Source organism: Neovison vison, chromosome 1 (assembly GCF_020171115.1).
Source record: "Neovison vison isolate M4711 chromosome 1, ASM_NN_V1, whole genome shotgun sequence".
Lineage (NCBI taxonomy): Eukaryota > Metazoa > Chordata > Mammalia > Carnivora > Mustelidae > Neogale > Neogale vison.
The window spans coordinates 83,918,641-83,942,728 of record NC_058091.1 but is presented as its reverse complement, the minus strand read 5'-3'; the positions used below and the strand labels follow the sequence as shown (position 1 = coordinate 83,942,728).

General features: G+C 53.0%; 1 protein-coding gene across 3 annotated transcripts; it reads right to left on the bottom strand.

Annotated features, from left to right (window-relative positions):
- Positions 1-387: 387 nt before the first annotated feature.
- Positions 388-22,767, bottom strand: FGD2 (FYVE, RhoGEF and PH domain containing 2). Of its 3 annotated transcripts, none has more exons than XM_044250298.1 (16): positions 22,536-22,767; positions 19,149-19,383; positions 17,512-17,592; positions 16,666-16,814; positions 15,040-15,196; positions 14,678-14,816; positions 14,098-14,156; positions 13,723-13,869; positions 12,907-12,999; positions 6,381-6,460; positions 6,266-6,296; positions 5,774-5,866; positions 5,046-5,180; positions 2,182-2,328; positions 1,476-1,622; positions 388-1,121 (listed from the first exon to the last, which is right to left on the bottom strand). In XM_044250298.1, exons 1-16 carry the CDS (start codon positions 22,616-22,618, stop codon positions 906-908), a joined length of 1,992 nt encoding a protein of 663 aa, XP_044106233.1. In that variant the 5' UTR covers positions 22,619-22,767; the 3' UTR covers positions 388-905. The 3 variants fall into 3 exon arrangements, 2 of the variants coding, with proteins under 2 accessions (XP_044106233.1, XP_044106236.1); XM_044250301.1 differs by having other exon boundaries at positions 5,046-5,177; XR_006384715.1 differs by having other exon boundaries at positions 1,037-1,121; positions 1,215-1,622.
- Between the last annotated feature and the right edge of the window lie 1,321 nt (positions 22,768-24,088).

The following is a 24,088-nucleotide window of genomic DNA, read 5'->3' as shown; positions in this document are numbered from 1 at the left end:
TATTATCACCTCTGGCACCCAACAGGTGCTCAACCATTGCCGATTTGCTTGCTCTCTTCTTCATCTGGGTAGTCCAAGCTGAGACTCAGGATGGTACTCCTAAAGCATTCCTGTGCTTCCCTCACCCCAGACCAATGAAATCCACAATCTTTGTAATGGATATGGGCATTGGTATTTTTTAAATTTTTAGAGTTTTTTAAAATCTTTTTTTTTTAAGATTTTTTTTTTTTTTTAATTTATCTGAGACAGAGAGAAAGCATGCATGAGTGGGGCGGGGAGGGGCAGAGGGAGAGGGAGAAGCAGACTCCCCACTAAGCAGGGAGCCTGACGTGGGGCTCGATCCCAGGACCCTGGGATCATGACCGGAGCTGAAGGCAGACGCTTAACCAACTGAGCCACCCAGGCACCCCTTCGTTGTTTTGTTTTAGTTTTTTTTTTTTGAAATTTCCCAGGTGATGCTAATGTAGAGCCCAGTGGCGAACCATACTGGTGACCAACAGTCCTGGGTTATCTGGGACTTTTCAGGTATTAGCACTGTAAGTCCTACACCCCAGGAAACCCCTCAGCCCTGGGCAAACAGGGATACTTGGTCACCCCCTCCCCAAAGGAACAGACCCACATTTTCTGAATCCCAGATCAAGATACACCGTCTGGGCGCCAATGACTAGAAATTGTTTGTTTTTTAAAGTTAATTTTTTTTTTTTTTTTAAGTAATCTCTATACCCAACGCAGGCTCAAACTTATGGCCCCAAGATTAAGAGTTGTATGCTCTACAGACTGAGCCAGCCAGGTGCCCCTGGAAATTGGTTATTTGAAAGCTCAACGTGGAATAGTGGATCACAGATGCCACAGGGTCAGCCCCAGGCAGGAGTCGGGCTCTGAAGGGGAGAGTGGTCGGCTGGGGGTCAGTCGGACAGGTCTCCATCATTGGGCCCCCTTGGGCTCCAGCCACTGGCAGCCCGCTCCATGGCCTTCATCCAGCGGTCCCTCAGCTCCTCGGTTTCAGCCTTGAAGGTGTAAAACTGGCCTGACTGTTGCAGCTGGAAGACCCGAGGGTCAGCCTGGGTCCCCGCAGTCACCTGGTAGCCCAGCAGGGGGACGGAGGTGTGAGCCCGCATGTCCTAGGAGGGAAGGAGAGAGCCATGGGCCACTGTCTTTCTGCTCAGCCCCAGCACGTGGGACAGCCAATTTGAAGGTAAAAGCCACATACCCACCTCTTGCTCCCCAAACACCCAGGAAGCAGGATGGACTGGTGGGAGGGCATCATGATGGAGGAGGACTGGCTGCCCGCTGGGCAAAGCTGTTGTGACCTGGAGTCTAGGCCCAGCTCTGAGAGCCACTAACCCTCTGACTGGAGGGAACCACATCCTCCCTGGGTCTCAGTTTCCTCCTCTAGCATATGGGGCCAAAAATACCCCCCATACACACACATACCATGAGAAGGCCAAGGTCTGGGATCCAGGGGGTGGCATTACCTGAGGGGCAGCATAGACATAGAGGACGAGGGGGTCGTCCCGGGGGATCACACACCAGCCCCGGGGCCCACTCTTGCCCCACTTGTCCCCAACCAGCTGCAGGAAGCCGCACATGATGCTTTGCTCGGACCCTGTCGTGGACCCTTTCTAAAAACCAGAGAGAGAGAGAGAGAGAGACTGACTGTTGGGCTGTTGGGGGATGCAGCACCCACCCTGTGTCAGACACTGGACCGGGGGCTTGACAATCACCATTTCTAGTCCTTGCAGCAACCCTACAAGGAGAGGTCATTTGTCCCTGAGCCTCAGAGAGGTCCCATCAGGGCCCTATTGTCACATAGTTGGTGGGTGGCAGAGCTGTGGTCAAGCCCCAGCCAGCCTGAGCTTGGGGTAGTGCTGGGAGGGCTGATCACCTGTGAGTTGCCCCAGGAACAGACCTGGGACCCGAGCAGGGAGAGGGCTATGTGGCCTCCTGGGTGGGGAAGGTGTGAGCAGGGAACGGGGAAGACTGGAAAGTGGGCAGAGGTCCGTGGAGGGGCACAGCCGTGAACCCTGGAAGCTGTGTTCAGCTGGAAGGCATGGGGGGTCTTTCCCCACCTCCCCAGGACCACAGGCAGAGAGAAGGATGGCAAGCGTGACCTCGGCAGGCTTGGTCCTGAGCACCAAGGACAGGGCCAGCACTTGCTGAGTGGAGGCCCTCTGTGCTCACCTCTAGGATGCCCCGCTTCTTGTCCTCTTTGTCCTCGCGGAGCACATTTCCAGTGAGGAAGGTGTAGCAGTGGAAGCACACGCGGTTGGGCCTGTTGCCATCATATTTGAGCTCAGCCCGGTAGTCAGAGCACTTGGCGCACACCACCTAGGTGAGGAGGGGGAAGGAGGGGCTTGGGGCCTGAGGTGAGGCAGAGGAGGGCTGCACTGGTGCCTTGGCACTGGCACCTGGGAGATGGTGGGGGGCATGAGAGCCCCTGGGGACAGGAGGAAGACAAAGCAAACTTCAGGAGAGGAATGGAGGCAGAGACAGGTGGTCCCCTGTGCTGGCAGAGGCCCAGCCTGGAGGCCATGGCTTCAGGGGAGAGCTCAGGCCCTGCGCTCCCCTAGCTGGGAGCTCAAGAGCTCCCCCCAGCTGCAATCCACACCCCCCCCCCACAGGTGTGTCTTGATTCCCCTTTTGTGAGAGCAGCTCTTAATCCCAGGGGCTTCCCTGCACATACCCCTGCCTCTAATTCACTTCTCCAAGCTCTCTCTCCCCTCTGCCATCTCCTCTGATTGTCCCAGCCTCCCCACCAGGTGGACAGCGCTGGCCCTTCCATGTTCCGCAAGGGGGTCAGTGACTTCCCTAGGGCCCCTCCACTCACAGGCAGCAGCTGGCCCTCCCTGGGACAAGACAGGTATTTAAAGTTCCATGGTTTAGCTTTAAGATTCATGCAATCCTAGAGTCAAGCGTGTTCTAATATAAAAATGAAGGGCGGGTTGTTTTTGCCAGGAAGATCTGTCATGTGCATTGGGGGGAATGCCCCCCACCCTCCCCCTGCTGGCCCAGCGAGGAGAAAGCCCCCAGGCAGACCAACACGGATCATGCCAGGAAGCCAGGAGAAAGAGGCCTGGCAAGACTCGGAGAGAAGCATGGGGGGCGGGGTGTAGGCTGTAACCTCCAGGGAGACTGGGGTGTCACCGTGAGTCTAGGATGTGGGGTTGGAAATGGGGGGCAAGACACAGAGACGAGGGGGCTCCTCTGGGTGGCCAACACAGCATGTGGGAGGGCCCCACTGGAGAAGGCCTGGCCAGCCCCACCCTCACCAGGATTCCGGTCTGGCAGGTGGGGAGACAGGAACTGGGCACCCAAATGACTGAAAAGATGACTCACAGAATACAAAGGTCGGTGCAGGCATGAGAAATCCTGAAATTGGGCCAGGGGTATCTCACAGAGCCCTACACAGGGGGCTTTAACTACCTTGGGAATATTTCATTTTATTGAGCTTTAAATTTTTTTTATCTTGCTAGTGTATATTTATTTTCTCCTCCCCCAGCTTTTTAGTCTGAAAAATTTCAAACCTACGGACAAGTCAAAAGAACACTGCAATGATACTGTCCCCACCAAACTTAACATTTGGTTAAGTTTGGCAAAAAAGTTAAGTTTTTTAACTTTTTTAACATTTTTGCCACATTTGCTCTCTATATATCAATGTACTTTTTTTCTGAACAATTTGAGTATAAATTACAGTGATTGTGACACCATACCCTCAAATAAATAGCTGGTGTCGCGTAAGAACAAGGGCATTTTCCTGCCTGCTCATTATGTCATGATCACACTTGGGAAATTTAACATCCATCTAGGATTACTGCTTGTGATCAAATTTTCCCCAAAGTTCCCAATAAGGGCCTCTGCGGCTGGTTTTGTTTTTCCCATCCACGATTCAATCAAAGATCATACATTTCATTCAGTTGTCAAAATGTTATATTTCCTCCCTGTACCTTGAAGGTCACAGGTATCGTTACTCTATGCACCTTTTTGTATTTCTTAACTATTTTAAATAATGTTTTAGGGAACTACTTACCAAATTACAATCATGAATGGACTCAACCCTTATTTGCAGACGTGAATCACCAAGAACAGTGGCTAATCCCCGGATCCTTTCTATTTGGCTCTGATAGAACGCCTCACTTAGGTCTGAACACAGGTGTGTTCCCAGTCCTTGAAATTTACTCTGTGCCCCAACTGCCATGGAGTGCATTTTGGGGACACCTCCCTGCCCAGCTGGTCTCCTGTCTCCTGGAGGTCATTAAAGACTGAGGCCATAAAGGGCTTCTCTGTTTGCAGAGTAAACCGAGGGGGGTTGTTGGGTCCACAGAGAACAGCCCAAGTGCAGCGGGTGCTTGAAAAGCAAAGCAGGATCTGCCTCGAGGAACCGGGCCTGAGCTGATACAAGGAGGGGACAGGTTCCTTCCTCAATCAGCTGGTGACTGCGGCTCTGAGCGAGCCCCACCCAAAACTGTTGAGGAAGGAAAGGAGGAGCTCACTACCACCCTGAAGGCAGTTATTATAATCCCTACCGCCCAGGTGAGGAAACTCAGGCACAGTTAGCCGCAGAACTGAGCAGGTGCTGGAGGGCCAAGGAATTCCCAGAGAGGAGGGGCCCAAGAGCCAAGGTCGCGCAAGAAGACGGGAGGACAGGCATGGGGCTGGTGGGGTGCTGGGACTGCTGGGTGCACGTCCCACCTGGACTGGGAGACCACCTCCCCGGGCTGGGTGTGGGGCTCTCAGGAAGCAGTGGTAAGAACAGGGGAACCCACAGGGCCACTTCACAGGGTGTCTCAAGCACCTCGTCTAAGCCCTGCGAGCCTCACTTGCCCTTGTGCAGAACGGGGATCACAGAAGCCGCTGGGTCGCAGGGGGACATTGTAAGATCCAAACAAGGCCACTCACATATCCGGGCCTGAGTTAGCACCCAGCGCCCCTGGGTGGCATGGGTTCAGGCCGGCAGAGTTGGTGGGGAGACCAGAGGGCCCCTGGGCTGGGAGGGTGGAGGCCGACGAGGGACAGGTGAGGGGACAGGTGCTGGCAGGAGTACTCACGTAGCCACAGGCGCGGCAGTGGTGCCGGCGGCGCGTCAGGGCGTTGAAGGGCTCCCGGCAACGCATGCACATGGTCACCATCTTGTCCCGGACCCACTGTGGTGCCCGGAGGCCCAGCTCCTCGGACTGCAGCTGCTGGGCGGTCAGGTGGGGGCTTCAGGACCCCCTTCTGACCCTGCCCCGAGGCCCGGGGGCCTTCTGCCCACCTGCTTCCCAGGGGCTTCCGCTCGAAGCCGACCAAACCGGCAAGCACTATACTACGGATCAGTTCATATGACTCCCTTTGCACAGGTGAGGAAGCTGAGCCCAGAGATGTCAAGGGACTCAGCAAAGACACCCAGCAAGCCAGAGTTCGGAGCTCAGAGTGGAAGTCACGTCCCCCACTCTCCCTCTCCCACCCCACCTGCCTCCCACCTTCCCTTGGTCTTAATGTTTCACGGGCACTTTCATCCCCAACCTGCCTCCCCCCACAGCCTGAGCTACACAGACATGAAATCCTTCCTAGGGAGGATTGCACAGAGAGGCTCCCAGGAAATTTTTGCTAATGGGAGAACCTTTAGCACGGAGTCTCTGATGTGGGGGTGGGTGGGCTTTCTTGGGTCCCTTTAAATCAGTCCCAGTGGGTGACATTCCCCCCGCCCTCCAGGCTGGGTTGGGCAGAGCCAAGAGAGGGAATGCGCCTGTGTGAGGCTGGTGGCTCCCACGAGGGAGGCAAAGGCTTCATTTACTTCCTGCTCCTGGGTGTCTCCCTCAGGGCCCTGGACCGCAGCCTTGAAGGTTTCATTCCGCTTCTCAATCTGGTCAATGGCCGCTTGGCAGGCCTAAGGGGACACGGGAGGCGGTTAGGGAGTGGCAGGGAGGGCTCACTCCTCTGTCCATCCACCCATTCGGTCAACAGACACTGCTGGAGGCCTCCTGGGTGCTGGGTGCCGGGTTCTAAACACACCCAGCTGACTCAAGGGAGGAGAAACAGCCCCAGATTACAGATGGGAAAACTGAGCCTCAAGGACATTATGTGACCTGCCCAAGGCCACCCAGCTAGGCAGCGAAAGGCAGCAAGATCTCAACCCAGGTCTCATTCCAAACTAACACGGAGCGACCCCTGAGGAAGCACAGGGAGCAGCTGGGCATGTGTGCACACACGCGCACACCCTCCCCCTCCCTGGCCTGGGTGGGTAGGCTGGGTTCAGAACCCCAGGGGCCCTGGAATGTTCTGGTACCTGTATCCAGGAAATCATTTCCTCCTGGGACCTGCTCGGAAAGTGAACACAGGTGTTGAGGAGAGCAGCCACTCCTGGTTTTCCCGCCTGGCCCAGCCCCCAGCTCCATGCCTACCGGGCTTGCAGCTCCAGAGTGCGCTGCTTCCCTGACACCAGGAAGGAGTGGGGGAACTCCGCATCAGTCAGCTCCCGAACCTGCTCGGGAATGAGAGGGAGATGACTCGTTCAGACTTGTCACACCCCGTCCCTCCAGGCACTGTGGGGTGGATGGAGGTGGATCGTGCCCAAGGAACAATTCGAATTTGAGGGACAGGTATGAGGACCTTCTCCATGGCCTCCCAAAATCTGCGGAGCCAAGTAAATGCACCTGAGCAAACAGGATGTCAAGGCTCCTAGAATTTCAGCGGCAGCTAAGTTGACTCTGTGTGAGGTAGGAGTGACAGTTTCTCAAAGGATTCACCAAAGATGGAAATTGGGTCATAAATTGGGTTTGGGGACAGAGTTTTTTCAAGAGCAGACCTAAGGTCTAGAATAAGACTCTTCATCCCATACAGTGAAGGAAGAAATTGGTTGCCCAATCCAGAGATCTGACAGACATCTCCCCCCACTTCCTGTCTTTCACTGTTCCCCTGTCTGAGAACCCCAAGTCCATGGCCATCATGAAGTCTGCCGGTGAGAAATGCTTACTATGTGCCAGCCACTGAGCTCAGGGCTCCCCATACATGTTCTCAGTTAACACGTACTGCTGAACCCGCCAACCAACCCTAATTCTTAGCTGCGACACTCCTCCTGAGGGCAGTGGCAGCCAGTCATGGTCTCGCATACCCGAATCTGGTCAGGCCTCTAGGCTAACTGCCAGTTTACAAGAAATGCGGGGGACCATGGGACATGTTGAGTGACACCTCAGGGGTGCAGTCAGCAAAATCCAGTCCGTGAGAAATGCTCCCGGAGAATGAGTTGATTACTTCAATTAAAACATGAGAAAAAAGGAGAAGGAGGGGATGTGTAATGGATTAGAAGGGATGTCAGAAACACATCCCAAATGATTCAAACACATCAGCTGTAAGAAGGCATTTACACGTCAAAGAAAACCAAAGGATCTTAGTATTATTAAATAATTAGTATTAATTTGCTAGATGTGATAATGGTCCTGTTGTCACCTTTTATAGAAAAAAAAAAAGAGTTCTTATCTCGTTCAGACACATACTGAAGTATTTATAGGTGAAATGATTATGGGTCTGAGCTTTGTTCTTAAACAATCCGGTGGAAAGAGGAATAGGAGGGGGACGCTGGGGAAACAAGACTGGCTTTGAGTTGACAACAGCTGAAATCAGGTGATGAGTGTACACAAGTTATTTGAGCTACTTTCTTGGCTCTCAACTGTCCATAAGAAAAAGTTAAAGAAAATCTGCACAGTAATCTTGGGAGAGAGATGCTACCACCCTCATTTAGGAGATGTGGAGATGGAGGCTCAGAGAGGGCAAGAGACCCACCTGAGCTCACACAGCAGCTAAAGGACAGTATGAGGGTTTGAAATCAGGGTTTGGGCCTCCCAGGGGAAGGCAGAAGAACATCTATTTCCACCTCATCCCAGAGTCCCGTAAACGTAGACCTCTCCCAGAGTGGAGAGTCAAAGGGGGAAACTAAGACGTAGACAAGAGTTCTGGTGTGGGGAACCTTGTTGTTCTACCTGTTACCTGAGGCTTTCTGCTGGCTCCCTGCCCTGTGGCAACCAGGCCTTTGCACACCCTCAGGCCGGCCCACGGTGTCCCAGGGAAACTGACTCTGGGTATGTCCTTCCTCATGTTAGGGCTGCTCTACCCTAGAGTTGGTCTGTTCCCTCTAGAAGGTGCCTGATGTGATTTGGACTTGAATCCATGGTAATGGGGAGGCTCTGAGGGTTGATACATAGAGAAGCTCCTGTGATGTGGAAAGAGGTGTTTAGGAAAGTCACTCTAGCGGCTGTGTGCAAGGGGCAGAGAAGGGCTGGATCTGGGGGGAACAGACCAGCCTGCACCTGGGAAGCAAGAAGCTTTCTCTCTGGGGGACGATATGGGGAAATCTGGCAAGACTCCATGACTAATTGGTGAGGGAAAGGGGGGAGGGAAAGAAAAGAGAAATCTATGGTTTGGAGCCCAGAGATAAAAAGAAATATGATGCTTTTAATAGAAAAGGGGGAACCAGGGGTGCCTGGGTGGCTCATTCAGTAAACCTCTGCCTTTGGCTCAGGTCATGATCCCAGGGCCCTGGGATCGAGCCCCATATCAGGCTCCCTGCTAGGTGGGAAGCCCCCTTCTTCCTCTTGCACTATCACTGCTTGTGTTCCCTCTCTCGCTCTCTCTCTCTCTCTCAAATAAATAAATAAAGTATTTAAAAAGAAAGAAAGGAAGGAAGGAAGAAAAAAAGAAAGAAAAGAAAAGAAAAACGGGAACCAGAGGGGCCAGAACCCCCCTCTGTAGAAGGGCAGGATGAAAGCTTCTAGAGGATATTTCCAGGGTCTGCTGTGCCCAGTCTCGACCACTCCCCACGTCTGAGCCCATAAAGGGCCCTGCTAACCCATACAGTGCTTTTGTGCTAATTAGAAAGAGACACCCCTTCTTCGAAACACTTTACTGACATCTGTTGGCAAACTGCATAATATTCAGATTTTGTTGGAACGAGACACTTGACTGCCATCTGCCGGACAATGAGAATTTTAAGTAAACAGTCCACAATGTCTGCTTGGATGAGATGTGCTCATCCTACGTGAGATGTGCTTGTGCAGTGCCCAACCTACACAGTTGTACATGGAAACTCCAGGTGTGTATGTGCCTGCATCCCTTCCTTCTTCCCAGGCTGGCCTTGTGCGGGATGGCACAACATTAGGACCAACTGGGACCTTGGGAGAATCAGCTGCTGAGAACTAGGCTTCCTTGCTATCCAGAAAGGAGGAAGCCAAGAGGGTCATAGGCCAGTGGGAACCATCATGGTGGTCAAAGGCCAGACCTACCTTCAGACTGAAGACTTGGGAAATGGCTCCCATGCAGATGGCGGGCAGGTAGATAGCTCTGCCCTGGCCCAGCCTGGGCCCTTCAGGAGAAGGTGCCGGGCAGCTGCTGGAGCATTTGACACTCTGTGCAGGAAATGTGCTCACTGGGATTGACAGGAGCCAGGAACTTGGCACGCACTGATGATCTCGGTCTTGTCTCTGTGTATTTTCTCTTTAGGACTCTGTGTTGATCTCTCTATTCTTGGCTTTTCTATCTGTCAATCTCCGCCTCTCTTTTTCTACACCTGGGTCCCTGCCAGCCCTAAGACAGGGCTGCCTGTCTCCATTTCTGTTTCTGTCTGTCTGTTGCTCTCCATAAACCTGCCTTTCTCAGTCTCACTCACTAAGGCTCCCAGACCTACAAGCCTGCACACACCCTCGCCGCTGGGACATTCTGACCAGTCAGGAAGGGCAGTTGGATGCCACGGGGTGAAGGGCTACAATCATAAAAGACTGCAGGCAGCTCAGGTGTGGGGAGGAGGCTAGAATCCCCACAGAGAGTTCAGTTCCCCCCATTGGACTTCATCATGCTCAAGCTGCACCCCACTTTTGGGCCCTTGATTGGGCCCAAAATGCCATGTAAGCCCAGTCAGGAGCAAGACAAGGTCCTCCCTGCTGAGGGGTCTCAGAGGCCCAGGGGTTCTCCAGAGGACTGAGGGTCCTGGCTCAACTCCTACCTGCACCTCCCTCCTGGGGCAGAACCTGGGCGGGGGGGGGGGGACAGTGACAGGGAGACCGGATGGGAGAAATGGAAGCATACCAAGATCAGCCGGACTTGACCTCCACTTCTCCCAGCCCCAACCTTCAGGACACACTGGAGCTCAGGAGGGATCAGAGAGTTGTCAAGAAAGCGCCTCCCCCCCCCGACTTACTCCACTATGCCTGCAATTCTGCATAAGCTTTGCGTCTCTGAGTTGAAGCCTAAAGAGGAGACAGTCCAGTAGGGTGATTGTTCAGGGACTCTGGACTCTGTTTTACCTGGTATGATTGCTCAAACCAAGATTTGCTGTGTGACGCCAAGCAAATTATAACCTTTCTGGGCCTCGGTTTCCTTTCAAAAGAATTTTAGGGGAACACTCTTACACTGTTGGTCGGAATGCAAACCAGGGCAGCCACTCTGGAAAATAGTAGGGAGCTTCCTCAAGAAGTTAGAGATCGGGCGCCTGGGTGGCTCAGTGGGTTAAGCCGCTGCCTTCGGCTCAGGTCATGATCTCGGGGTCCTGGGATCGAGTCCCGCATCGGGCTCTCTGCTCAGCAGGGAGCCTGCTTCCTCCTCTCTCTCTCTGCCTGCCTCTCTGCCTACTTGTGATCTCTCTCTCTGTCAAAAAAAAAAAAAAAAAAAAAAAAAGAAGTTAGAGATCATTCTACCCTACGACCCAGCAATTGCACTACTGGGTATTTATCCAAAGGATACAAACATAGTGATTCAAAGGGAGCACATGCACCCAGATGTTTATAGCAGCAATGTCCATAATAGCCACACTATGGAAAGAGCCCAGATGTCCATCGACAGATGAATGGATAAAGAAGATGTGAGATATATATATATTGAATATATATAATATTAAAATATTACTCAGCCATGGAAATGAATGAAATCTTGCCATTTGCAATGACGGAGATGGAGCTAAAGGGTATTATACTAAGCAAAATAAGTCAGTCAGAAAAAGGCAAATATTATATGATTTCACTCATGTGAAAATTAAGAAAGAAAATAGATGAACATAGGAGAAGAGAAGGAAAATAAAATAAGATGAAAACAGAGGGAGAGACAAGCTGTACGAGACTCTTAACTATAGGGAACAAACAGGGTTGCTGGAGAAGTGGCTGGGGGATGGTGTAACTGGGGGATGGGCATTAAGGAGAACACTTGATGGAATGAGCACTGGATGTCATATGCAACTAATGAATCACTAAATTCTACCCCTGAAACTAATTTAAAAAAAAAAGACTTAATTTTTTTAGATCAATTTTAGGTTCACAGCAAAATGGAGAGGAAGATACAGAGATTTCCCATATACCCTCCCCCGCCCCCACACACTCAGAACCTCTCCATTATCAACATCCCCCATCAGAGGGGGACATATGTGGGGACTGATGAACCTCCATGGACACATCATGGTCGCCCAGAATCCGCAGTTCCCATTAGGATTCACTCTTGGTGTTGTACATTCTGGGGGGTTGGCCAAATATCACTCCAGTGAAGCATGAGACAGCTTCGCCGTGCTTAAAATCCCCCAACCTGCGTGTCCCTCCCTCCCCACTAACCCCTGGAGCCACCGAGCTTTTTACGGTCTCCATAGTTTTGCCTTTTCTGGAGTGTCCGACAGCTGGAACCACACTGCGTGTAGCCTTTTTCAAATTGGCTTCTTTCACTTAGCAAAATGCACTGAAGTTTCCTGCCTGCCTTTCCATGGCTGGGTAGCTCATTTCTCTGTATCACCGAACAATATTCTGTGGTCTAGATGTGCCACAGTTTATTTCCAGATTGACTGATTGATTGATTGATTGATTGATTTTGATGGGACTAACTACAGATAGACTCACACGCAGGCATGTACCTGTTTATTCCTTTGTAGTTATTCACGGGGAACGACTAGCTGTCCCTCAGTAGCGGGCTAGCTGAATGGGTTATAGTACTTTGCACAGACGGGAACACCCTGCAGCTACCCACCAAAGGGTGAGGCCATTCTTAATGTCCTGACGTGAACGACCACCAGACTTAGCCTGGAGTGAACTTAGTGAACTTAGCACACAGTGAAAAAAGCAGAGTGGAGAACAGTGTCTCTGGAAAACGATTTCATTATTTATGCGAAACGTAAGTAAAGAAGCAATAATAAATATATTATTAGTTGGTGTCTGCAAAGACTACCTCCAGAAGGCCTTCAAAGAAGCAAAAAGTCTGTCTCCTGGAAGGGAACTAGGGGCTAGAGTTGGGGGGAGACTTCTCATTGTATGCGCTTTTTATATTTGATTTGGGGATGTGTATTATCTATGCTTTAAAGTAAAAAGGTGTTATTTTTAAAAGAAACAGGCAAAGGAAAATAACAACTCCTCCACTATAGGGATACATGAGAGTCTGATGGGGTGATGCAGGGCCCAATCCACAGGGACCAGCCAGTTGGTGGACTCTATTTATGGGCTGCTGTCCCCACGCATTTGTGGCCATCTCTGGCTGGGCACACACACCATCCAGCGGTGGAGCTGACCATACAGACCCTTACTGCTCCAACTGTGGCCTGTGGCCTGCAGCGGTAGCAGCTCTGGGAGCTGGTTAGCAATGCAGAGTCTCAGGTCCCGCCCCAGACCAACCGCATCAGGACCTGCATTTTCGCAAGACTCCCAGGGCCCCGTGCACATATTAAAGTTGTTAGAGCTCTGGGGCAGTGGATAGGGAAAGCAGAGAGAGGTCAGTCCAGGGAGGGCACTGTCCCAAAGAGTGGGTCAGGCCTGTGCGCCCCCACAGGGGAGAGCTCCTACCCCAAAACGTTCCCACCTCCATGTTAGCCCAGGATCTCCAGATTTGGGTTCCTGGGTTGAGAACCCGGCAGACCCTGTTGCCATTCCCCATACTCCATCCCAGCCTCAGGAAGAAGCCCGGGATGCCTCTCACCTTCATTCCGGCCACGTCGATGCGGGTCCTCACCTGGAACTGGGCGCCTACCTGGATGACCTTGGGTATACAGTAGAGTAGCATGTTGTTGAACTGCCGGAGACAAGGAATGGTGAGGGTAGTGGGTAGCAGGTAGCAGGGCAGGAAGGATGGGGAGGCAGACCCGGAGCACCCCTGCGCTTCCCTCTCCTCTCGCCAGGCTCCAGGTCAACTCCCAGGAGTCGCAGGTGTGATGAGGAAGGGGCTGTCTATCTGGCCTCCAATCTGACGAGGATGGTCACTGAAGAGTGGCCCTGCCTGTGGGCCTCAGACTTACAAGGCCTTTCTCATGGGGGCTCAGGGCTACAGGGGCTCATGGGACATTACAGCCCCCTCCTCCAAACCTCCAGGGAGGACCAGTTGCCAGATTTCCAGGAGAACCCCCCCCCCCGGCTTCATGAGTGCCAATCTGGGTAGTTCTTCTCATCAGCTAACCTGATTCTCTCCTGCTTTGCGTTCCTAGAGCAAGTTTAATGTTTAAAGTTCCTAGAGCAGTTTAATACCGCAAAGTTTGGAGCCTAACAGACTGGGTTCCAGTTCTGCCTCTGTTGCTTCCTAGGGCCTACCTGAGAAACCCCTCAGTTGGAAATCCTGAGACCTAGCCTGTGACTTGTCTAAAGTCACCGGGTGCCAAAGCAATAACGCACAGAGAAGCAGGCTCTTCCCTGCCTCTCCTGTGGTGCCAGGCAGACACGAGGCAGGCAGGACCTGGTGGGGAGTGGCCCCTGGACCGCCCTCTCCAGGGCAGGGGGAGAGGGCCACTGAGCATCCTCATACCAAGAAAAGGTAGCGCTCCATGGGGTCACTGCGGCGGAAGGAGATTTTGAGGACGGGACCTTCGCGGAGCAGGGTGTTGGAGGGGTCCACTATGTCATCCTCGAGGCCCAGGCGCTGATACACGTCCCACAGGTCCTGCAGCCGCTCCTGGGACAGGGGGAGCACCCTCAGCCAAGGACCGGCAGGGCCCGCCTGCTTCTGGAAGGTTTGTCTTGTGTGGACAGGGACGGGAGGTGAGGGGGAGGACAGCAGAGGCCGAGGGGATGAGTGGATAGCGACCTGGGGTGGGGGGTGGGGTGGCTGAGAGCTGCAGGGAGGAGGTACAGGGCCCCTGGGGATGCCTACTGATCCCACCCCTGAGGGTCAGCTGCTCACCATCTCAGTGATGGCTGCGTTGGAGTGCTGAGCAGCCAAGAAGATCATGTCCAGTGCTTCTGAAGGAGGGCACAGGGCCAGAATTATCTCCTGAAAATGTGGGGCTGGGGGCTGAGGCAGAAAGTCCTTAAGGCTTAACAAAGGGGCCCGAGAGTCTGCTATGAGTGTGTAGGTGAAGCCTGGCCAGCACACGAGATGACTGTGTGATGGCTGCCATTTCTCACCCAGACTGGAGAGGCTGGAAGCCACTGAAAGATAGGGCTTAGGCACTGGGCTTCTGTGACCAACTCATTCCTTCCCAAACCAAGCCAGACCCAGAGGGTGCTGTGGAAAGAGCACGGGCTTTGGTATAATATAGGCATAGCTTCAAATCCCAACTCTGCTCCTTTCTGGCTGTGTGACCTTGGGCAAGTTGCTTGATCTCTCTGGGCCTTAGTGGCTATAAAAAATGGCTAATGATATAGATAATGTCTAGGAAGTACCAACAATCAATGTTGATAGCTGATGGGGTGCTCAGTCAATAAAGGGGAGTGGCTCAGGCCTCCCTAGCCCCGTGGATTCCCGGGGGTGGTGTCCTCACTCTGAGCATCGGCCAGGTCTGGAGCCTGGGCTGGCAGCTTCTGGACGTACTCCTTGAGCAGCAGCTCATAGCGTGGGATTCTCTGCACAGGTTCCAGCATGTGGTGCTGCAGAGTCAGGCTGCCGGAGGCCTCGCTGCTCTTGGGGAGGGATGGGAGGAGGAACAGTGTGGGTTGAGAGTGGGGAAGGGCAGAGCGGGCTGCTGAGATGGCCGGGAGTCGGGGGGGAGTGGGTGGGGCAGACTGGTGTGGGAAGCCTGTGCAAGCAGCTGAGCGGGAGGTGCCCCAGATCCCTTGGGGAATCTGAGCCAGTACCCACCGGGGTGGCGGTGCAGGCTGGGCCCCAGCCCTTGCCCAGCCTCACCTGAATGCGGGTGATCACCTCCTGGAAGGGGGCAGACTTGTCAGTCCAGCTGGCCAGCAGCTCAGCCGCTCGCTCAAAGTTCTTGACATACTCACTGTACATCTTCAGGAATGGGGCCAGTTTCTGGATGACGTCACCGATGCGGGGGGTAGCTGTCCTGGAAGAGGGCCACCTGTACTGCCTTCAGCCCGAGGACCTCCTCTCTTGACTTCAGGCAGGGTCAGGTTAGGCCAGGCTCTCTGAACCACACAACCCCCCAAAACAGTCCTTCCGCTGCACTTCTGGGTGCAGGCATGGGGGCTCATCACCCTCACCCACATGTGTGGGGTCCAGCCCCCTCAGACTCTGAGCCCCGAGGGCAGATGCTGCTCTCTTCCACCCGCAGACCCAGCATAGCGTCAGGCCCCCACCGCACATCCCGAAACCACTTGAGGCAGCTGATGTAATGGCAGCAAGGGCCAGAAGCCAAGCACCGTCCAAGACACGCCACGGGTCTCACCCCATTTAATTCTCACACCTCTGTGAGGGGTGGTCATCGGCCCATCTTAGAGATGACGGAACAGCCCCAGAGGGGTAAGAACATATGCAGGGTCATATCGTGGTAGGGCCTGAAGATCAGCCCAGGGGCTGTGACAGCACAGCGATGAGGGGCCCCACGGTCCCTCAAGCTGGCCTTCCTGAGTTTGATTCCCAACTGTTCCACTTACTCTAGCCTCTCTGTAACTCCATTCTCCCATTGGAAAAAAAGCAGGAATGGTGGTAAGCATAAGGTCATCTTTAAAACAGTAACAACAAAACACCCAGGGGTGTCTAGGTGGTGAATTTGGTCAAGTGTCTGACTCCTGGTTTCAGCTCAGGTCATGATCTCAGGGTCATGGGATTGAGCCCTTTGTCTGGCTCTGAGCTCAGAGTGGAGTCTGCTTCAGATTCTCCCTCCCTCTCCCTCCTACTCACTCTCTCTGTCTCTCAAATAAATAAAATCTTTTTTTAAATCTTCAAAATAAAATAAAAATAACAAAAACCAACCCACATTTTATCATGAAAAACTTTAAGCCGTCATGAAGGAAAAAGAATATAATAATGAGGCCCTATAAATCCGACTCTGAATTCAACAACTATGGACATTTCTCTTTGCTGAAGAATTTTAAAGGACACCCCAGTCCTTGTGGCATTTCTTTAGCAAAATATATGAAGCAAGTAATCCCTCCACCAAATGCTTCAGTGGTCATCTCTGAAAATGAAGACAGTTCCTTGCATCACCGCACAGGAGATGGGTTTGAAGAATCAGTGAGTTCATAGGTGTGAAACCCAAGGCCGGCTATGTCAGAAGCCCTCAGTTAGCACTGCCTCTTTCCACTGGCTCTGAAGTCCCTCAGCCTGCTGGGGACCGACACACCCCGTTCCCCAGGACACACACACACACACACACAGCCCACACACAGCCCCTTAGCACCCGCGTGTCCAAGCCCCTTACTGTGAACGCAGACTGAGCCCAGGGGAGCTGATGGTCTCCATCAGCAGGGGCAGGGGTCCGAACAGGCCAAAGCCAGTGCCGCGGGGGTCTGCACCCTGTCCCGGCCTGGGCTGCGGCCGTGGGGGCTCGGGTGTTTATGGAGGACCTCTCACCAGTCGTCCAGCCGCCGCTGCAGCTCCGGGAGGAAGAACTGTGCGTGGAACTGGTAGATGGAGGAGATGTTGGAGAAGATGAGCCTGACCACGTCCTCGGGGAAGGCCTTGCTGGCGCGGGCCTCCCTCAGCAGCTCCTGGAAGAACACCTGCAGCCGCACCTGCCAGTCACTAGGTCCATGGCTGAGAAGAGCCCCCCACCCCCACCCCGCACACCTGCCCAGGCGGAGACAGGCACAGCCTGGGGCCTTTCCGGGCCCTTCTGTGGTCTGGGGGATGCTTTCACCCTCTTCAGCCTCCCATCATCCTCGAAACAGCCTCAGGAAGAGACAGAAAGGGCTGTATTCTGCCCACTTTACAGATGGGCAAATGAAGGCCTAGAGGCTCAGGGACTTGACCGGGGGCTGGCCGCTGATGAATGTCAGAAATGGGCCCACCTCGTGTCAGTCAAGGTCTTGGACTTCACCAAGCTAAGGATCATGCTCCAAATGCACAAATATTTAACCCTCAGGCTTGGGGCTTCTTAAGAATGTGTGAAGTCTAATAACAGTGAGGATGTTGGGTGTGGGGGTAACAGATGAGGACTCTGTGCGCTGCAGGGAAGGCTACATGCGAGGTGCCGGCCTGGGCACCAGGGCTGGAATGGCAGGTGGCATCAATTCCCTAAATCCTCATTTCTGCCCCAGCTCCAGCCAATGGGGGTGAAAGACTGAAACTTCCTCGAATCACATGCCAGGTCCTAACTCTCAGCGCCAGTGAGGTACACATAAGGGAGAATGAAGGTGGGGAGAGGAGAACTGCGTGCTGGGGCTCAGAGCAGGACAGGGCAGTATTCTGGCCCCTGACCTGGTCTAGCAGATGTAGGCGGGCCACGTAGGCCTTCTCTGTCTCCAGGAGCTCCTGGACGATCCTCTTTTCCTCAGGCTCCTGCAGTCGGGTCAAGGGGGAGAAGGAGAAGGAGAGAGACAGCTTTGGTCTCCTCTGATGGGGACCCTGGGTATAGTCTCCAAAGATGTCCCAGTGAACGCCCACTTCCCGGCACTCATGCCCTCCCACAGTGCATCTAGGCTGGCGCCAGGATCACTTTAACAAAGAATGAGGCAGGAAGTGGGGCTATGCCAGACCTGGTCCAAAGGCCTAAAAGGTTTGGAAGCTTCTTGGAAGCTTATGCTCTTTTGGGAGCCAGGAACCACCACAACTGGAAATTTGGCTGCCCTGATGGAGAGGACTTATTGAGAGAAGAGGCCCAAAGACCTCAGTCAGAGAGAGAGCCAAGGGCCCAGCTGTGCCAGCACCCCAGCTGAACCCAGCTTCTACTGTCCCTACCCAGATACTGGGCTTGAGAACTGAGCTGTCTCGGGCATTCCAGCACTGGTCACCATCTGACTGCAGTCATGGGAGAAACTCTATCATGGGCTGAATTGTGCCCCCCTCCCCAAATCCATACGTTGAAGATCTAAAGCCCCAATACGACTGTATTTGGACATAGGGCCTTGAAGGTGATAATTACAATTAAATGAAGTCATAAGGGTGAAGTCCTCATCCAACAGGACCGGAGTCCTTAGAAGAGTAGGGACAGACCCCAGGAGAGTATGTGCATGAGGACACAGTGAGACAAAAGCCATTGATAAGCCAGGACAAGAGCCTTCACCAGACACCCACCCTTCCAGTACCTTAATCTTGGACTTCCAGTCTCCAGAATCATAAGGAAATCTATTTCCAGTAAATCGCCCAGTTTGTAGCATTTTGTCATGGCAGGCCCAAGCTAGCTAACACAAGCCCCAAGTGAGACCAATAGAAGAACCATAGGGAGCTTTCTAGTCAACCCAGAGATTTGTGAGAAATAATAAATTGTACTCAGCCACCACATGATCACCCTCCCCATTTTATAAATGAGGGAACGGCACAAAGAGGCACTTTAAAAGTGCTTTGCCCAAGGTCACACAGTTAGAAAGCAGAAGAGCTGGGGCATGACCCCTGGTGGTCTGGCTCCAGGGTGTACAGGGTCATGCACCCTAGCCCTTGAACTTCAAAGACAATCAAATCGACACCCAGACTGGGCAGGTGACCCATCCAGGATCAGTCTAACGGCAGCATTTGCACTAGCCTCTATTTCTAGTTGGAATTGTTGCCTTCTTCGGTGGATAAACTGAGGCCACACTTGGGAAGGGTACCAGTTGACAAAATGGAGACCCTTCTAAGCTGCGTGGCCTCGGACAAGTTCTTTAAGCTGTCTGAGTTTTCATGTCCTTGCCTAAAAGATTCCCTCAGTGAGGGGCACGGGAAATGATGCCAACAGTGGGGTGCGCTGTAGGCATTAACCAAAGGCCATTAAGAGGAGAGAATCTAGCTGTCAATTGATCTCTGGTGACATAAGACCCCCACCTAGGAAAGTGCTGGCTTTGGCTCGGAGAGAATTTTCTGGGAGGAGGTCAGTGAAGGGGTCCCCCCAGCTCCCCACTTATGCTCTAGCCCTTAGGCACCTGTGTCCCTAGCCCAGGGTCGGTCCCAGGCTGGCAAGATTTCCGCCAGGCCCCACTGGACAGCTTGTTCTTCAGGGAGCTCAGGTACCGCCTGCTAACCATCCTGGGCTCGGACCCCTGCAGGGTCTCCCCAAGGTTGGGCTCCTTCCATGGCTCTGCAGGTGGGGGAGCCCTGCCCCCAGGGCAGTGATGTTCGATCGCCAGCTTGCAGACTCTGGATGCTGCACCTGGAGTCCTGAGGTGAACAAAACAGATTTGAGGGTTTCCTGGCTGTAAAATAGGAAGAAGGATAGCACTTCTATCCTTATGGGTAGGGATTATGGGTGGGGATTATGGGTGATTAATGCAAATCACAGGTATGAAGTGGCCCCTGCACTCAGAATGAATTTGCTAAGTAAAACATCCACTTCCTTCCCCAACATCTTCTCGGAGGGAACTCCAGTTTTCAAAATGAGTCAGCTTAGACTTGTTTTGTTTTCTGGAGAACAACATACTTCCCTCTTTAAAATGCAGTGAGGAACCCCTCATCTGTATGCAGTGCTTTCTAAGTGGCCCCAGATCATCCTCACCTGTACATCTCACCTCTGTTTTTAGTCTCTGTGGCAGGAAAGGCCCTAAAATCTGAGAAACTTACATATGGAGAAAGGTGGGTGCCATGGAACACTCTACAGGGAGGGCAGAGTTGCTGAAGCTGGGACTTTTCCATGGGAACCGTGCCCTCTACATCTCCAGTGGCAGGGGAAAGGCAATCTGGAAGCAGTTTCCTTGTTCCTCTAGGAATGCCCTCTTTGTGTAACTTTATGTGTGTTTATCCTACTACTAGGTCCACAGGCTAGTTAAATTCTTTAGATAAAAGAGGTCACCCTCACTGAATATATCCCACGATTTGGGCTATACCCATTTTCTTTGGTATGGAAAGGCTTGCAATGAGACAGACAGGCTGGTAGATGGAAAGACCAGACATGTACAAAGTCTCCAAAACTCTGAGAAAGGTTTTCATGACCCTGGTTTTGCAGCTAAGAAAACTGAGGTACAGAGAGCGTTAGTGACAAAGCTAGGGGTGACAAAGATGGGATCCAGATCAGGCATGCTGGCTCCTGAGACCTCACCATAAACTGCCCCTCCCCATTTGAGTTAAGGAGAAGCAGGTCCGGAGGGTCAACATGTCTGCTCCGAGTCCCTCAGCTGTTTGGTGGTAGAGAGAGGATTGGAAACCAGTCCTCACGGCTCCCCATGGGCTCTTCCACTCCTGTCTGGCACCCTGGTGCCTGGTTCCTCAGCCCGTGGAAATAGCTGGGTCTCTGGCTTTCTGTTCTACATTTGGTTTCAGCTTCTGCATTTCCTCCAAGTGCCCCAGGCCAGCTTCTGTTTCCTTTTTACCCCTCAGTGTCAGATCAGCTAAGGTGCTGGGGAGACCTCACAAGAAAGCCAAAGCCAAGGCTGCTGGCACGGGGCTCCTCACCCGATAACGGGTGGCTCTCACCCTGTGGACAAGGCCTCCTCTGACCCCATCCTGGTCTGTAGGCTGCCTCCTCCTGCCCAGTGTTGCCTGGGCCTGGCACAGATGCCAAGGGTCTCCACTGGGCATGCCTGGCCTGTTGAGTTGGGTGGTGCTCTCTTCCCACACTCCAAGGGGTGTGTGGTGGGCCAGGAAGGGTGTGCCTAGAGCTGTCCTCGGTGCTGAACTAGAATGTGCTTGACAAAGAACTCTGGGAGAGGCGGGGAAAGGTCAGGAGCTCAAGAAGATGAATTACCCTTCTAGGCCCACATCTGTGCCACATGCACTGCGAAGCCCATAGAAGTCTTTCTCTGCTCTGAGTGCCCTCAGCACAGAATCTAGGCTCCTCTTGGGAAATCTATTGTCTGTGAGCTGGCATCGCAGTGATTCCATAAGCTTAATGGCCAAAGACGGAAATCCTCCCAGCAGGGATCATTCTTATGGCTCCTGTGTCCACTACAGTTCCTGGGTGATGCTGTGCCATCCCAGGTCAAGTCCATATCCAATGACTAGTCCATGTGGGGGTACAAAGACCCCTGGCTTTGCCTCAATAGAACAACCTGATGGAAATCTCAGCTCCAGAGCTCCTCGGGAGAGGCTGAGGCCTCTGTTGCAAGTACACACAGTGCAGCTTCTCCCAGTGCTATATCCTGCACCGACAAGTGTCATCCCCAAAACTATCCCCAGTAAATCTACTGAAGCAAATTTCTACCTTAGAGTCTATTTCCAGAGAATGCTACCAACAACAGTTTTTAACACAGTGCTGGGTATAAGAGACACCGGCAGGGGGATGCCCAGGGTGGCTCAGTCAGTTAATCATCTGCCTCCGGCTCAGGTCATAATCCCGGGGTTCTGGGATGGAGTTCCAGCGTCGGGCTCCCTGCTCAGTGGGAAGCCTACTTCTCCCTCTGCCTGCAGCAACCCCTGCTTGTGCTCTCCCTTTCTCCCTCTCTCTGACAAGTAAAGAAATCAAATCTTCAAAAAAAGAAAAAAGAAGAAGAAAAGAAAAGAAAAGCCTGCAGAGTAGATTAATGTCACACAGACACAGACACACACACACGCGCACACACACACACACACACACACACACACACCCCGCCAGGGCCACCAGTAACCTCCACACATCCGGCCCAGTGTTTTTCCCTTCAGATGGGAGCCTCTATCCATGAACCTGAAGCATTTTGAGCCTCCCTGCCTCTCTGTACACCCACAGTCTCATCAGAAGGTAGGACTACAAATAGACTTACCCTCGGGAGGCTGTTAGATAATTAAAGGAAAAAAGTCACACGAGTCACTTGGAACAGTGTCCCAAACGTAGGCTGCTGATCCATCCAGGTTCGCCCAGTACAGTCTCAGCTTTTCCTTTCGCCCCCTTCCCTCCGCCAAAAAAATTTAATGGCATCCACTTCCAGTTTTAATTGTGCCCTGATTGGAATGATAAATTATATGGTTGTCCTACTTATAAAGAGTGTCTGATAAGCATCACTATCATTTCTGAGGGAGAGGCAATGGGTGGAGTCCTGCAGCCCCAGCACTGTGGGGCTCACCCACACTCACTCAACTACACACCTCTGGACTGTCCCCAACACATCCGTGCACACACCCTCCCTGCTGCCCAGCTCCTGGGGCCTGACCACACTCCTCCATGCTACCAGGAATCCAGGCACAGCCCAGACAGGAGGAGGTGTCCAGCATGGGCCCAGAGAGAGAACTGCTCACTGTGGGGGACCAAGGTGGCCCGAGTACTGATCCTTAACCATGGAGACAGGGAGGGCCTGTGCTCCAGGCCTGGTGGTGGGTGGGCAGAGGGGGGCCCGGGCTGGACAATGGAACTACAGGGAGCCCACCGGTTGGCTCTGGCAACCCTTGCCACCCCCACCACCCCATACCTGCTGTTTTCAAACACGGTCACCAGACTGGACACAGATGCCAGCTTCTCTTTACTCTCTCCCTCCATTCTGCAGGCCTCCATGGTGGTCCTCAGCTACGCCCTGAAACAGGGTGGGAGGCCTCCAATCAGCTCCCTCAGCCACCCTCACCTGGGGTCACAGAGGGGCTAAGGCATCCTGGAATGAGCTCTGGTCTTTCCAGAGGGCTCAGTAGGCCTGCTCCCAGCTTCAGAGTAAGGAAGGAGGAAGTGGTCCCAGAGCCACAGCCCCGAAGAGGAAAGGCCCACGCTTCCTCCAGGAGGGAGGAGCCTGCTCAGGCCCCACCCTCCCTCACAGGGTCTGACCTTATGCTCCCAAGGGGGCAACGGGACCCAGAGGCAGTTTCTGGAGCCCTCCCATGGCTGATCTTGACCAGTCATGATTTCTCATAAGGCCCAGTGGATTTTACTTGAGATTTTCTCAGCAACTTCTTTTCTGCCTCTGACCAGTCGCTCACTCTATGAGGAAACCACTCTTTTCAAATTAAAAATAGATCACAAACCTGTTAAGGGCTAGCAGGGAGGAGTACAGAGCTGTTCTCACCTCCCCATCTGGGCTCTCATTTTAATGGCTACTGTCTCCACCTCCTTGCCCCAGGGGAGAGCAGCTTCCTCCCCGAAACTCTGATAATAACAGCTAACGCACACTCTTTTTAGTGCTTTACAAGCATTTTCTCATTTAATCCCACAATAACCTTATGAGGCAGCCCCATTACTACCTCCATTTCACAAAAGAAAAAACTGAAGATCAGAAAGGTCAAGTAACCTGACCAAGGTCATCCAATGAGGACACAAAAGAAGTCAGATGTCCAAAGCAAAGGTGAGCTGCCTACAATTCCAGCAGAGATTTGGTTGAGAATTCGGATGACCACATTCTTGTTTCATCATCCCCAGACTGCCCTGCTCTTAGCGTGCCGGGTTGTCTTTGCTGGAAGCTTCCCCTACCACCCGGTCTCCCAGCCCTTCCACAACAAATGCCCATCTCCTAATCCCCCTTACAGCTTTACTGGCCCTTCAGGGCTCTCCCACTGGGGCCCAGTCTCACTGGTCCTGAAGCAGGGCGCTCCACTGAGACTCATCTTTGTCCTCAAAGCCTAGGGACTGGGCCTTAGTCATCTGGATCCCAGACGTGGGTGGCACAGCTTCATGCCCCAGCACCTGTAAACCCCCGGGGGCTCACACACCCACCTGCCCCACCGGCTCAGAGCTTCGCCTGAACAATTTCTTCTAGCAGATGCCTGACTACTTCCCCCAACCCTAAACTTCACCAATCCTCTCCACTTCTTTTCTTTTTTAAGATTGTATTTATTTATTCATTTTTCTAAAGAGTTATTGATTTGAGAGAGAAAAAGGGAGAGAGAGCATGTGAGGGCAGGGGCAGAGGGAGAGAATCTTCACGAAGACTTCCTGCTGAGCACAGAGCCCAAGGGTGGGAGTGGGGGGTGGGGAGGATGGGACTGGACTCAATCCCACCGCCCATGAGATCGTGACCTGAGCCAAAATCAGGTCGCAGAT

Bases quoted from the DNA above. Each gene is read 5' to 3' on its own strand.
- FGD2 (XM_044250298.1), bottom strand. From the start codon at position 22,618: ATGGAGGCCTGCAGAATGGAGGGAGAGAGTAAAGAGAAGCTGGCATCT. The intron at 19,384-22,535 runs GTATGGGGTGGT...TGTTCACCTCAG, and splicing joins ACCGTGTTTGAAAACAGCAG to GACTCCAGGTGCAGCATCCA. The intron at 15,197-16,665 runs GTGAGAGGTCCT...GCCCTCTTCCAG, and splicing joins CAGCGGCGGCTGGACGACTG to GACAGCTACCCCCCGCATCG.